Source organism: Telmatherina bonti (genome assembly GCF_933228915.1).
Source record: "Telmatherina bonti genome assembly, chromosome: 5".
Lineage (NCBI taxonomy): Eukaryota > Metazoa > Chordata > Actinopteri > Atheriniformes > Telmatherinidae > Telmatherina > Telmatherina bonti.
The window spans coordinates 19,888,531-19,903,680 of NC_136623.1; the positions used below are offsets into that span (position 1 = coordinate 19,888,531).

General features: G+C 39.7%; 1 protein-coding gene across 1 annotated transcript; it reads right to left on the reverse strand.

Moving 5' to 3' along the window:
• Nucleotides 1–37: 37 nt before the first annotated feature.
• setdb1b (SET domain bifurcated histone lysine methyltransferase 1b) lies at nucleotides 38–14,864 on the reverse strand (the record flags this gene model as incomplete). Its single annotated transcript, XM_079240049.1, has 24 exons — nucleotides 38–393; nucleotides 1,344–1,432; nucleotides 1,525–1,781; nucleotides 1,884–2,011; nucleotides 2,138–2,157; nucleotides 2,689–2,819; nucleotides 4,129–4,299; nucleotides 4,672–4,896; nucleotides 5,010–5,179; nucleotides 5,377–5,493; nucleotides 5,597–5,687; nucleotides 7,423–7,684; nucleotides 7,767–8,061; nucleotides 8,511–8,618; nucleotides 10,475–10,676; nucleotides 10,888–11,017; nucleotides 12,468–12,658; nucleotides 12,765–12,838; nucleotides 12,919–13,120; nucleotides 13,285–13,455; nucleotides 13,550–13,676; nucleotides 14,260–14,303; nucleotides 14,411–14,577; nucleotides 14,662–14,864. The coding sequence occupies 24 exons, from the start codon at nucleotides 14,862–14,864 to the stop codon at nucleotides 276–278; spliced, it is 3,693 nt and encodes a 1,230-aa protein (XP_079096175.1). The 3' UTR covers nucleotides 38–275.
• Nucleotides 14,865–15,150: the final 286 nt, after the last annotated feature.

Here is a 15,150-nt window from a genome sequence, read left to right on the forward strand (position 1 = left end):
ATGTAAATAACTGGTTTTATTGACATTTTCTGGTGCAGATGCAGATTCAGGAGTTGTTATTCAAGCAGTTTTTATTTAGCTGTAAAGAAAACGTCGTGGACACAAGAGACAATTTGGGAAACATGGAATTGTAAAAGCAACACAAGACAGATGTAATAAAAATTAATAGTTGTTTTTTTTTTATAAAAGAAAAAAAAAAAGACTAATCTACAGGGCTGAGGGTCTTTTTTTTTTGTTTGTTTGTTTCCAACAGTTTTAGCACAAGTCTTTATGGATCACAGTAGCCTTCCTCTGCACTCTGTGGATCCACAGCAGCAGAGCAGCTCTTTACCCTCCACGCTGCCTACTTCATAGTTGTAGTCCCAGGTCAGCTCCGTGCCAGCCCGGATCCGCCTGCACAACAACAAAGACAAGTGTAAGGACAAAAGCATCATCAAAATGCTACCATGGAGAAAACGTCACCATCACTGATGGAAGAGGGCTTGGTACAGTTTCAAGTAGACTTCTTGTGTCTGGTTTGCGTGACAAATTATGAGTGCATTAATGAGAAGCAAATAACAAAACACTTCCGATTTAATTGTACGACATCTTTGATTACTTTAAGCAACCATAAATTTTAATAACAAGAATACTGTTACAGACTATTCTTGTGCTACAAAACTGAATGATGAGTCCGAATGTGAAACAACCACAACATCCCGAGACTTCCAGACAGCAGCGAGGCTGATCCTGCTGAGTTAACAGACTGAAGTCTATCTTTGGATCATTGCTGCAAATCACTCCCATTTCTCTGCCGTCAAAATCCATTTCTACCATTTATGCAGCATTACTGCTCAACACTTCACATAAACAACACATCCTGGAAGTTAATAAAAAACAATAATTGATGGCAAAATGTAGAATAAAAAAAGAAAAATGTTAAAAATTTTAGGTAAGTCATTAAGTGTGACTAAGCTTTCAAATAAAAACATAAAAAATAATTTCATGAGAAAGATAAGTTGGATTAATCTACTTTTACATCTCTAAACCACTTTTAAAAAGAACAACACACTCCTGAACAAAATAGCTCTAATGAAAACCTTTAAACTTTCACCTTGTTGACCAACTAGCTCCTCTGCTGAATCATGCTGGTTTTGAGACAAGAAATAAACGAGACCATCATGTCTGCAGCATTGTGATGTTGCAGAAGCATGTATCCTGACTGGTTAAAGCCATTACTGTCAATCACACAAATTTAGTCCTAACTGTCAAACACAAAAAGAAAACATACTGACAATTGGCTGTGTGTGTTTAAGGATCTTAACTCCTGAACTGATGACAAATCTGATGGAAAACAAACTTACTTGCTGGCAAAGAACGCCACCCAGGGGAACCGTAAGTCGTGTGTGTCCACAAACACATTCTGGACAAAAAGGTTAGGGCTGCAGCTGTGCTGTAACAGAGAAGTAATGGAAGACAGTGTAAGAGAGCAGGCCAGTAGCTTCAAGGCAATAAATAGTTACTCTGCACATTTCAACATCTTACATTGAGGTACCGCCCAAGATTTCCTTCCAACTTGGCGTCAATGATGTAACAGGATTCTTCACCATCAAAGAAGAGGCGGGTGTTTTTAGGAGCGTTTTCTCCAGCTCCGCCACTCTGCCCCTGGTGTCCAGGTTTCCCTCCCTGACTCCCTGACCCTCCCATGCCTCCAGATGCACCAGTTTTTACCATCATGCTGTGGCTGTTTTTTAGGGCGATGCCCCGAGTGGATTTCACTGCCACCTGCTTTTTGGTCACACCTGAGCCAGAGACGGGAGGAGAAAAAAAAGAAAAGAACATAATGTGGAAACGATCAGAAGCCACACGGAGTAGAATCAGATTTTATCCTCGGCTCTGTTTACCTGGTGTGACTTTCTCTCTCTCCTTGTTGTCTTCAGATCCTGAGCTGATGGTCTGAACATCATCACTGTCAGAGAGAGTCATCACATCCTGTTTCTCCTGCTTCTTCACTGGTTCAGACTTTATTTGACTGCAAAACATATAGAGAAAAAAAATAAATCAGTATCTAAGTGGTATTATTGATTACTGGTAAACATATCTGAACAAATATGTTTAAAATAAATATAACTCCAAAACACTTTTTGGCATTTCTGACCTCTTGCTGTCTCCAGTTTCCTGTCATGGAAAACAGTAAAGAAAGGGTTATCAATCAGTTATGCAATAAAATAAAAAAAACTAATCATCTAGAACACAAGCAACCTTTACTTTGATGATATTAAAAAAATAAATTAAAAAAACATATCCATGATGGAAGATTGAGAATATATCTGCTCTTTCACCTTTTGCTCACAGACAACCGTTTTTTATTTTTGTTTTTACTGGTGCTGACCCTGTGACTTTACAAGTAGTCAAACTGGTCCCTACACTCCTTCTGTTGTTTATTTGCACACTGCAGGTTCTGAACATGTTGCATTAATTTCTAAGGAGGTTAAAAAAAATAACACCAAAAAGAAACACAAAATATACGAAGCAGCCACAATAAAAAAAAAAAAGTATATGTAATTGCAAAAAAGTATATTCTCAGCTTAAGAAGAAATATATATTAATTATCATCTAATTAACTTTAAAAAAAAAAAAAAAAAAAAAAAAAAAAATTTTTTACTATTGAACTTAAATCCCTTGAATGCACTTATTAAATTTACATACCTTCTTCAGACCCTGGCTTGTTAGCCACAAAGCCACTTTACTCTTCCCCGTCTCCTCTGGCATGGATGGTGGCTTCTCATCATCTTGTTCTCTGGTGGAGACACTCAGTCCATCTTTACTGTCCTGACTCCCTGCAACAGGAAGGTGGATGGTTAAGTTTAAAGAAACAACACACAAACTGTCCACTTAGGAAGCAACACTGATTGACAATCAATTTCACATGCTGTTATGCAAATGAAATAGACAACAGGTGGAAATTATAGGCAATTTCAAGACACACCCAATAAAGGAGTGGTTCTGCAGGTGGTGACCACAGACCACTTCTCAGTTCTGATGCTTTCTGGCTGATGTTTTGGTCACTTTTAAATGCTGGCGGTGCTTTCACTCTAGTGGTAGCATGAGACGGAGTCTACAACCCACACAAGTGGCTCAGGTAGTGCAGCTCATCCAGGATGGCACATCAATGTGAGCTGTGGCAAAAAGGTTTGCTGTGTCTGTCAGTGTAGTGTCCAGAGCTTGGAGGTGCTACCAGGAGACAAGCCAGGAGGAGGAGGAGGAGGAAGAGGAGGAGGAGCACTGCCAGAGCCCTGCTAAATGAGCTCCAGCAGGCCACACATGTACATGTGTCCCCATGTGTTCCCCAGACCTGAATCCAATTGAGCACATCTGGAACATCATGTCTCGCTCCATCCACCAACACCAAGTTGCACCACAGACTGTCCAGGAGTTGGCAGATGCTTTAGTCCAGGTCTGGGAGGAGATCCCTCAGGAAAACATGCGCCACCTCATCAGGAGCATGCCCAGACGTTGTAGGGAGGTCATACAGGCATGTGGAGGCCACACACACTACTGAGCCTCATTTTGACTTGTTTAAAGGACATTACATCAAAGTTGGATCAGCTTGTAGTGCGTTTTTCCACTTTAAAATTGAGTATGACTCCAAATCCAAACCTTCATGGGTTGATACATTTGATTTTCATTAATAATTTTTGTGTGTTTTTGTTGTCAGCACATTCAACTATTTCAACCATTTACCTCGCTGTCTCAGAAAGACATGTGTGACTCCCCATGTGCATACTTGTCCAAAGTTTATATATAACATTACAAACCCAATGCTAAATGTTTTAGCCTTCAGCTTGGCATCATTTTGAATGTTTTGGGTTTTAATCTTCTCGCTCTCTGTTGTTGGGATTTAGAGATACGAAGCTAAAGCATGACAAAAGTAATGGTGCAAATGTAAATAAATGCGTCTCGGCAAGGTCATCTCTTGAGTTCAACTGTTTAGTGAAAAAAAGAAAAATGGAAATAAAGTCTGAATTAAAATGAAAACAGAAAGAAAAAGCTTGAAGTGTGATGTATACGATCTGACCACTACAAAAACAAGAGTTTGTTGCAACAATTAACTATAATCATTTCAGCTGAACAACACAACTAGTTTACCTTCTTTGTTGCCTTTGAGTTGCCCACGTGTGGTGTAACTCCTCCACACAGAGCTGGAGCTGTAGTAGTTGTCTTTCACAAACGTGTCGTCAGAACTGTCACTTTCATCTTCGCTCTTTGAGTCTTTCTCATCGTCATCATTGCTGTCGTCAGATGTGCTTGAGCTTTGGGCTGCGAGACCAAAACACCCCATGAAAAACCATGCAGAGAATGAAAACATTACCGTGAGCATCGTGACAAGAGAAAGCAGTGAAACTTCTCATGTCTGATAAGTATAAAAGTGCAGATTGCAGTTTCCTTGGCAGATAGTGATTGCTGTGCATCATATTTTTTTGTTTGTTGAGAGTTTTTTTTAAGGATTTAAAAGATATTGGCTGATTACCTCAGACAGACTGTCATATTTACTGATTAGTGAAGGGGGAAAAACAGTTTTAACTTTAAAAAAAAAAAAAAAAATCAATCAGCCAGTTCTAATAATCAGCCTACTGACGGTGACTGCCTCAATCTCACACCTTCAGATTTACTTTTTCTTTTTTAACTCACCCTTCTTTAGCTGTCGACCCCCAGAACTGCCTGCTACTAAAGCAGATGGCTGGATTTTTATCCTGGACACGTCCACGCCGCTTCCCTCGCTGTCTGAACAGTGAGCCTCACTTTCATAGCCCTCCTTGAAGTTTTCCACACTTTCTATGTGGTCCAGATTGGCAAAATACTCATCACCCATCTCTAGACCTTCTTTATCAGCAAAGTCATCTGTCAAGATTTTACCTGTTGAAGTGGCAAGAAAAAAAAAAAAAATTTAAAAGGAGAAAGTCTTTAATGAAGGAGGTCTGCCTGAGCCACTTTCCATCATTCATAAATTCTTAGAAGTCCATTCCCACCAGCATAAATGCAGACAAATGAGCCCTTGGCCACATCATCCAGACACCGGATGCCCCAGCCTTTGTTCTGCGTCTTAAAGAGCTGAAGACGGACCTGCAGGCCGTGCTGCACCAGCCGGTTAGTGCACAGCTGAGCAGAGCATTTGCACCTTTTATTACACTCGTAAATCCTGAAAGAGAATGAGAAAAAGAGAGGAATGAAGAGATAATCGCCTCTTAAATACAGGAGTACCAAGCCTTCTGCTCAACAGTAATTATCTTTCTGCAGATTCCACAAGTGTGTGTGTGTGTGTGTGTGTGTGTGTGTGTGTGTGTGTGTGTGTGTGTGTGTGTGTGTGTGTGCGCGCGCGCGCGCACAATGTCTCACCCTGTAGGGAGGCACTCCTCCAATCGCTTATACGCATATCCTGCATTTTGGTTGACCTGTGCCCCTGGTGTACAAGCTGTAGCCTGTAGTGTCAGCTGGTGGCAAGAGCATTTAGACCTGGAAATTAGACATAAGGATAATGACGGCTCATGACAAAAAGTCAGAATACTGGATATGAGACATGAAAAATGGAGCTTCACAAAGAAAGAGCTTCACAAACTTGTCTCGACAGCCGTCGGTACAATCACAGCCAACCAGGAAGTCTGCACTAGTGTTGATAAATACTCCATCTTCAGGAATACGCTCTTTACCTTAAAAAGAACACAACATGATTCACCAGTTGATTACATAATCAATCAAGCTTACGCAAAGGAAATCTTTTTCCCCAAAAGGATCATTTTAACATCTGAACATTTAAAAAGCTTAGTTTCCACATCTGTAAACCTGATCACTGCAGAATGATGCATGGAAGGTCTTTCTCATCTCCTAAATAAAGCAGTATAGCAATCTATAGGTATGTATTGTTAGAGGCTTCCGTATCTTCAGGCTTTATTTCCTTTAGAGCAGCTTTCATGTAACATGATGAGAATTATAAGCCATAAAAAATTGAAGATGTAAGTCATAACCATGTTGATATGTATTCCATTTCTCTAATATATTAATGTATAAATATATGCCAATATTGCCGTCTCTAACTTATTTCTCCTTTTTTTCCGCAGGTCTTCCTGAATAAGTGCAGTTGTACATGTTGATCTGTCTTTCCTGTCCTCACCACCCCAACCAGTTGAGGCAGATGGCTGTCCATCCTGAGCCGGGTTCTGCCGGAGGTTTTTTTTCCTGTTAAAGGGGAGTTTTTTCCTTCCCACTGTCGGTGCGTGCATGCTCAGGATGGGGGATTGGATCGAAGTCATGACTCGATGCAATCAGTTGGTTTCTATTATAGGCTATGTATGAATTGGCTTGAATTGATGTGTATGTTGACTCGTGTATGTAAAGTGCCCTGTGACAACATTGTTGTGAAGTGGTGCTACACAAATAAAGTTAAATTGAAGTTGAATTGATATGTTTTAAATTCTCTGTTATTATTCAATATGTCAACCTTCACATTTAAATGTAATTCAAATCTTAACCATTGCTTTTAACTCTGAAACCTAGCCATTTAAAAGCAAGACAGTAAACAAGTAGAGAAGGAAACACGTGCTATGGGGGAAGCAGAAAGCTGGTAGGACTGTGGCAGCAAGCAGGATGAGGCTTCCACGCAGTACGACTCATCCGCATGCCTTTTCATTCCAGGACCGATGCACCTTTGTTTAACATTGTTGTCATATATGTAAGGACAGATGTGTAAATGGATGCTTGTTCATCAGCTGATGTTCCTACATCCAGGCAGCAGTAATGGAAATGGAAGAGCCCCATGTTGATGAATGCTTGTACACATAAAGCCTGCATCATGAAACTCAACACTCCCACCAACCAAACTGCTGATTCCACCACACCAGCTTGATGTGCGTAAGCACACACTGATTCAGGGCTAAGGCTCTCCTGTTTGATGTTGAGGAGCAGCGGTGGAATTCATTTGTTTATCATTCCCGCAGATTCGTTTGTTTTTTATGCAGTGGAGAATTGATAATGGTCTGAAGTCTTTTACACATTTCTGTTTGTCTCCTCTGTGGTTTCAAATACATGTTATTAAGAAAGCATCAGATTGAGACCTACAAGTGCCTTTTCAATTCTTAAACCAATTATTTTTTCTACCACTATGAGAGATGACCATTGCTGCCAGGAGATTACTGTCGAGATTAAACAAGTTGCAGGATAAACATTGACTGGAGTCTATCAGCTTTACACAAAGATTTTACATATTACAATGGCTATAAATAGTTTCCAAGACCTAAATAGGCTGCATAAAATGTTCTCCCTGAAATCTTCAGAAAAATCATCTAATCTCATCTTGTTATCTAAATAAATAATAATTTAATCAGTCTAATTAATTTGAACAAAATCAAAGTAATGTCAGTTTTGTAACAATTCCAGTGTAGGTCTTACTGTATGCTACTTTCGGTGGCGGGGTGGTATCAATCTCATTGACACAGGAGAGTGGGATGTCCTCTTTTCCACCAGTGATGTCAGGAATGTAATAAAAAGGCCTTTGTGGCTGGAAGGGCCGATCAACAAGCACATAGGGGTCTAGACAGAACATCTCTAAAAATATAAAGTCACAGCGGGTCTGGAAGAGGTAGTGTTGGATCTCTCCCATGTTACGCAGGCAAAGTCCACATGGAGCCTTGTAGATCACATGGAAAGACATCTGAAAGGTGGAGATGTAAAAGGGAGAAGTTATACAAGAAAACCGATCAGTGTTCCCAGTACGGATTCTTGCTGGTGCTTACCTTGCGATTGACTTTGCGCCGTCCTGTCATACGTCTAAAATCATACAGTAATGGTGTGAGGAGGGGGTTCTTTCCTCTGTGCGTGTCTGGTTTTTCTGGTCGGACACGATTCAGACACGCAGGCTGACATGTGTGTGCCAGGTAGAAGATGCGGTCTGTTGGGGCTCTGTATGAAGGCTGTTGAGGGATGGCAACCATCGCGTGTTGCACGGGAGAAGGGACAGGAACTACCTGCCTCTGATACGATTGTGTGAAAGTGGGTATAGGAGTATTTGGAGTATTCAACATTTTTCCACTGTTGAAAAAAAAAAAAAGAAAAAAAAAAAAGAAATTATATTATTACCTTAACTGTGACAAATTAGGGAAGCTTAAAAAAAAGATACTAAGAAAACACATCATCAAAATATGCTGGCATCAATGTTGGAAGGAGTGTTTTTTTTTTAAAAGTAGGAATTCTATAAATTCCTGTCAACAATGTAATCATTTCCATTTTTTTATTGCGTCATATTCTGTTTGTTATGCACTTCAACACGGCTCCACTCAAGTGTTTTCAGTATTGAGATTATGTACATTTTAAAAATGTGCTGCTGTGTAAAGCATTTTCCAATATGTAACTATGGACAAAGACAAAAAAAATGTCCCTGTTAATTTGTAAACAAGTCAACAAATGTGTCTCTGGAATGATCCTGCATCTACTTTTTGTGCACACTTTATTTACAAGGTTGTAATAAAAGGTTACCTCACCTTGACAGGTTGCTGGAACTGTTGGCCTGCATCATTTTAGAGGCATGTGTGCCTCCCACTCCAGGGATAAATGGAGAAGTACTTTTCTTTGCCATCTGATGTTTATTCCTTCAATAAAGCAAAGAAAAATATGTTTAAATATATAAGTAAAAAAACACCCCAAACTCCTGATGCAGCAATAGAAGATATGCGAGCTTCTTCATACAGACTGTAACCAGTCCAACAGAAAATGCACATTTACATCACTACTGATCCTAGATCATTGGGACTGATTCACTGTGTTGGGGGAATAAAGATTCCAAGGTCAATTTTCTGATTTAAACCTCTTTAGTAACCTCTCCATTTAGTTCATTTATTTTTTACACGGTGACGTATCTTCAGATTGTTGACATGAGGGAGTAAGATGATGCTAAATCCAAATAACTATTTCTAGCCATTGAGAAGGAGAGACAAGCATATCATGTCTTTTCTTTGCTAGGAAAATAAAAATGACCCTGCAGGAAACTTGTCCACATTTCACATCACTATACCTGTGTATAACCCACACTACACCTGCGCCACGGCTTGAGATGGAGCATGATCATGGAAAGTGAAGTGCTTTCCATTATCCGGATCAAAATACCAAATGATAAAATATTTTCTGGAAAAAATGGTGCTCATTTCCTTCCGCTGCATCTCTGAAAATGATTAAATCAGGACATGTCCCAATCACCTCCCAAAAGCTGTTCTCATTAATAAACAGCAAAGATTTTTAGAGGAAAGGATGAACATGTTTGGGCATGTAGGTGCCTCGTTACACCAGTGAATAGAATCCACTAAAAACCATATTATTCTCCTTATTTGGGAAAATTCTGACAGTTTTAAAGCCTCACATTCATGATGGCAGCAGGATGACTCATTTAATATTTCAAATAACTTTGTTGTCTTTCCATGTGCAAGTTGCACTCATCTGTGACAATATTGAGGAATTGTTACAATTAATCAATCCTATTGTTTAATACTGATATTATTGTGAAACAATGTAATGACAGTATCCCCAACAACTGTTACATACTCCACAGGAAGCAATCTTTTTTCTTGCTCTTGAGGCCATGAGTACAAAATGACATGACTTTGTTATTGAGGACATCTTGCAGCTTGTTGTCGACACAACTTTCTTCTCGCAGGGCTAGGAGAAGTATTGTGTGATTGGCCAGACATTTTAAGGTGGGCGTGGTTAATATGGAGAAGAACGACACAGAAAGTTTCACTTCTTGCTGATACGCAGTTCAACAGAAGAGCTGATTGATGCGGTGAGAAAATATAAAAAATGTGTACAGCTCACAGCATTTAAACACACGGATACAGACTTGGGTTCAAAACCCTGCCTTGTCGAGGACACAGTTTCCTATTAAACATGAAATTACTGGTTCAATTGCACATTAAAACACAGACGTCCCTCTGCAGCAACCCCCACCCCCCCACCCAGTAGCAGACAAAGATTCTCGTGGATTATGAACTGACTGGGCCAAAGATAACTTTATTCCAGTCCTTCCAACCTTAAGAGGAAGACTTAAGTTCTTACTTCTTGTGAAATATGTAACAAGCTTCAGTGGGAATATCAGAGGAGGCTTCTTCTTGTGTTTATATCAGTATATATGCACAATGAGGTAGGGAAAATCTTGACTGTATGTCCTGACTGAATGATGTAGATGCCTACATTTGGTCCAGAACATTTCAGGGCTCTAGTGTATTATTGAAAGCAGTTTAAGACAGTGCAAACTGACATATGCAGGGTGTTGTTATTTAGTTAACATGCAGTTCCATATGGAAATAAAGTAGGGACAAAAATATTTCTCTTTTCATTTCTCCCTCAATCCAAATTATGAATCCCAACTGAGCCTTTGAAATGCAGTGCTTCTATTCTGGCACCATTTTATGAAGCCTTTAATTGTGACTGTGTCATGTTTATTGAGTATACTTACTCAACACGTGGAGGCTGTGGAAGTTGTGGAGGTTGTGGGGTTGGTGGAGGGGTTTGCTGGGGTTGCTGAGGTTGTGGGCGCTGTTGAAGCGGCTGCATTGTTGGAGGCTGACTGGGAGAGGCAGGTGGTGCTTTGACAGGAGACCCTCCAACATGTTCAACTCCAGTGTACTGAACTACAGGGCCTTTACTTCTTAATGCCCCTGGAAATTAAAAGTTAATTAAGAAGTCAATAATTAATTTCATCAAACAAGAACCTTTAAGTTGGTTTCACTAAAAAGGCTGTTCAAAGTGTACTAGTAATTATCTATTAATTGTATGTTAAAAAAAAAAAAAGAGAAAAAAAAAGACACACATTAATAATTTCTGAGTTAATACGATTAAACCGCAGTGTGTAGGGGTGTGCTGTGTTACCCATGTTAGGTCTTGTCCTCTGTTGGCCGGCCAGCTTCTTCTCCTGTGTGTTTGCTGTCGTCATTTTCAGATTGAACATGGGCTCCAACCTAGTGGATCCTCTGTAGATCCACTCACTCCTCTTATCATCCTGTTCAACACCAAGCAACACAAGAAATTCAGCTTGTCAGAATTATTTTGTTTGTCATTAAAGGCAATTAATTCCTCTTTCAGCTACCACCTCCACAAGACAAACTGATGAATGGCAGATGACATCGGGGCACAGTTAGAAAGACTTAATAAGTCACCATGGTGCACAGTTTAGATGGATGAATCTACTGATGGTCAAAACAAAGCAATGTTGCTTTGTTTTTTGCCATATATTGTTAAGGAAGATGTGCATGAGGATTCTTTATGTGCGCTGTTTCTGCCAATCAACACCACTGCGCTGGACTTTTTCATGCACTGTTTTATTCACAGAGAAATGCAGGCGAGTCAAAAAATGTCACATGATCATAACAGCATTTTGCAAGATGTAGTTAAAATCAATAACTACGTCAAAGTATAACCCCTAACTCACGTCTGATTGAGCAGCTCTGCGAGACATGGTCACAGAACACAGACGTCTTTTCTTGTACACAGAAGTGAGATAGCTTTCTAAAAGCAGATCACTGGCTGGAGTTTTTGAGTTACAAGAAACACTCCAGAGATTTCTTGCAAATATACAGTCAACACTGGCAAATCATATCAGTAAAACAGAATTGGTCACAAAATTTGCTTACTGGTGTGACATATTTAATCTGCTGAACTAGCTCAATCTCTCTTCAGGGGAAAATCACCACTGTTTTCAAGTTGGCGGATAAGGCTTTAACATGGAGACTTTTCACGTGTTTTGCTCATTGGCAGTGAAAATGGAAGGGAGAGAGTCCAGGTCCTTATTCGTCCAACTGGTGAATGATCACCTATATTTACTTTAAAAGGCATTTGATCATCAACCACAAAAGACCCACCGTTTGGTAAAAGGTTGTGACTGAAACACATTTCTGAACAAACCAGGGGAATCAGCTTTAACCCTGCTCAAACAAGATCAGCTGGTTGATAATGCAAATGATGGTAGCCTTAAAAGTATACGTAAGATGACTTCAAACCTCCCGATATTCTGGATTTAAGCCAACGCTAAACATCCTGATTTAGTCAAAAAAGCATGAAAAGCTCTTCTTCCTTTTCCAGCAGCAGCTTTTTCTGCAACCACAACAAGATCACACACTCTCTCCCATCGCCCCCAGATGGGACGTCTAGCTGCAGGAAAACAAGCTCCCACTGCCTCTGTGTTCTGGTGAGTTGATATGAGTGTGATCATGTCATGAAATTAAAATGATTGTTTTTTTGTTTTTTTTTTTTGTTTTTTTAACTCTCTCAGGAAAAATGTTTACATAAGTTTTAATGGGCTTTGAACATGAATGTATTATCCACAGGTACTGAGTAAAAGCTACTATATACATGTGGCTTTGTGTGCCGTTACAGGTATCACTGTCTATCACAACAGGACAGGAAAAAGCTCAATACTCATGACTGGATCTTAAGTTCTTATGAAGACATACCAAAAACAGAATCTTCACCAAGCTGCCATCCACCTCCTCCACTTTGCTCTTCCACCAAGTTCCCTCCCACTCTGTTTTGATTATCTGGCCAACCTTGAGGAGCACCATCGGCCTGCTGGGATAGGCAGAGATGTACTCCTCGATGAAGTCTCGGCAAGATGCATCTTCTATATCTTCCCAAGTACGCTTTACTACAAGAACAGAAATAATTTTGTTCATTACCAGTTTTTCACAAATCTGGAATCATTTTCTATTTTTGTATACATCATTAAATAAAACACACAAAAATCCACCTACATGGTCTGCAAACTGGGTAGAGTTCAGGCAGTATCACATACGAAGCATAACCATCATCAAAGAAGATCAGAAACCTGAATCACACAAATAAACATTAATGAACTTACACAAGCCATCAGCATCTCATCAACCCTTCAGATTTATGTTTACTCACCTCATGCGGTTCTTATTGTTGGGCATCTCTGCAACAATCCCCGCATAAAGCCAAACCAGGTTGCCATCTTTGTACTTGGCGACGACGCGAGCTCCAACAAACAGGCTCTCCAGTGTGGGGTTATAGTCAAAAGCCACATGATTTCCAGACAGCAGACTTTTGCCTTTATCAAACTTCACTTTATACTTGTATACACTATTTCCTGAATATAAATAGAGAGAATGCAGCTTTAAAGATGCGATTTATTTAGGAAAACATACAAACAATCCAGCAAGTAAAAAACATTTAACAAGCCTGAAACATCATGTTTAATAAGATGACCTTAATTGTGACTGAAAAGAAACAATGATGAAGAGAACAACATACCAACAGGGTTGATAGCAACAAGGGTGCCTCTGTGCCACGTCTTGGTGCGTTTCTTTCCTAAAATGTTCATCCCAACTTTGAGCTCATCTTCTTTCATGTTAGGGTTTGGCTGCGTCATGGCTTGAGATGGAGCTTGGGAAACAAACACTGCTGGTCCTGAACTTTGAATGCCTGCAGAGTAAAAATAATAAAATAAATAAAATAAAATAGTATCAATTATAATTTCACACAGGTGTAAAACAAAGGCCTCAGTGTGTATGCTCACCTGACTGAGCTGAAGGTTGTGCTGAAGATCGAACCAATGGAGCACCCTGTGTAGGCTTCGTAACAATTTGGACCAACTTCTGAACCTGCTGGGAGGTTTTCTGTAGAACTGTAGACGCTTCTTTGAACTAGTGGTGCAAATGAAGATCAATAGGTAATGCATGACAAACACCCAAACCCAGCTATGTGTGTGTGTGTCACTGTGCTTGAGAGAAAACTAGCATAAGCTGCAAAGGATATTTCTTTTGATTTTGATTAAAACATCCACAAACTTAAACCAAGCAGGTGAAATACTGAATGTCTTAAATACTCCAAAATTTGTAAATGTAGTCCTAATACAAGTAAATTCACAGTCTTTGATCACAAGGTTTAAGTTTTGAAGTCTTGAAGCTTTTCGGGCCTGCTGCCAACATCTGTCCACTGTAATCCGATCATAGGTGGACAACATAAAACACAGTGTGTGAAGAATCTCAGGACAAATGGAGGCATCAGGTCAAGTTTCAGTCATAGCTTAGTGTCAGTGAAAATATACTGAATGGAAACACACTGCATCATTCATGGTTGACATTGTATGGAAGAGTCCTTATAAATATTAGAAAATGACACAAAGTGCATTTATCACTGAATGCACTCATCTGAAGTGCAGACCAGGTCATCTCAAACATTTTTGGGTGAAAACAAAAGTAAGAATAAATATTTTGTTGCCCTCACCGTTGGGTCTTTGGCAGGAGTTAAAGTCTTCTTTGGAGGAACCACTGATGGGGCAGAATAGAAGAGAAAGAAAACAATAACAAACTCAGTGTTTCCAGTTCATTGAAACAGGGAATGGTAAACCCTCCGTTAATGAAATACGGGGACTTACAACAGCCAACAGCGATGACGTCATCATCATCGTCATCATCTATCTCAATGACTTCAGAGGACAGAGCACCTCCACCGCCGCCCTCATCTTCTGAACTGCTCTCACGGTAAACAAGACCATTCCTTTGATAAGCTGCCTTCACCAGCTTCTCACACTCCAATACAGACCTACAGATGAAGAACGAGAACTGAAATGAGCCTCTGTGAACACACACACACACATATTAGTGAAGAAAACAAACTAATTCTCACTGGTTGGCATCGCTGAGAAGCATTTCAGTCTTCGCTTCCTCCTCCTCTTTCTGCTCTACCCATTCCTTAAGCTCTGTCAACTGAGCCTTTTTTTTCTGTACAATCTCACTCTTTTCCACAGCTTCTTCAATCCACTTCTTCAGCTCATCCAGGGAGACACCAAACTCTTCCTCCAGACCTGGATCCCAGCTGTCCACCTCCATACTAAGGTTGGAAAGAATACACAGGGATGCTTTGTCACATGACATGACTTTACAAAACTAAAATACTTATACTGTGTTTAAATGTTTTCTTTAAGTACTAATCTTACTATTTAGTTAAATTGCTGAACAGAGAGATATTCGATGCCACTAAGGTGCAAAACAAATAAAAGCATAAACAGAAAAAGAAAACACAACTGAACATTAGCAAAATTCATGATTCATAAAAAGTCATAACTTTTTTGTTATTTGCAAATTGTTGAGGCTGCATCACCGTTGTGTTTATCAA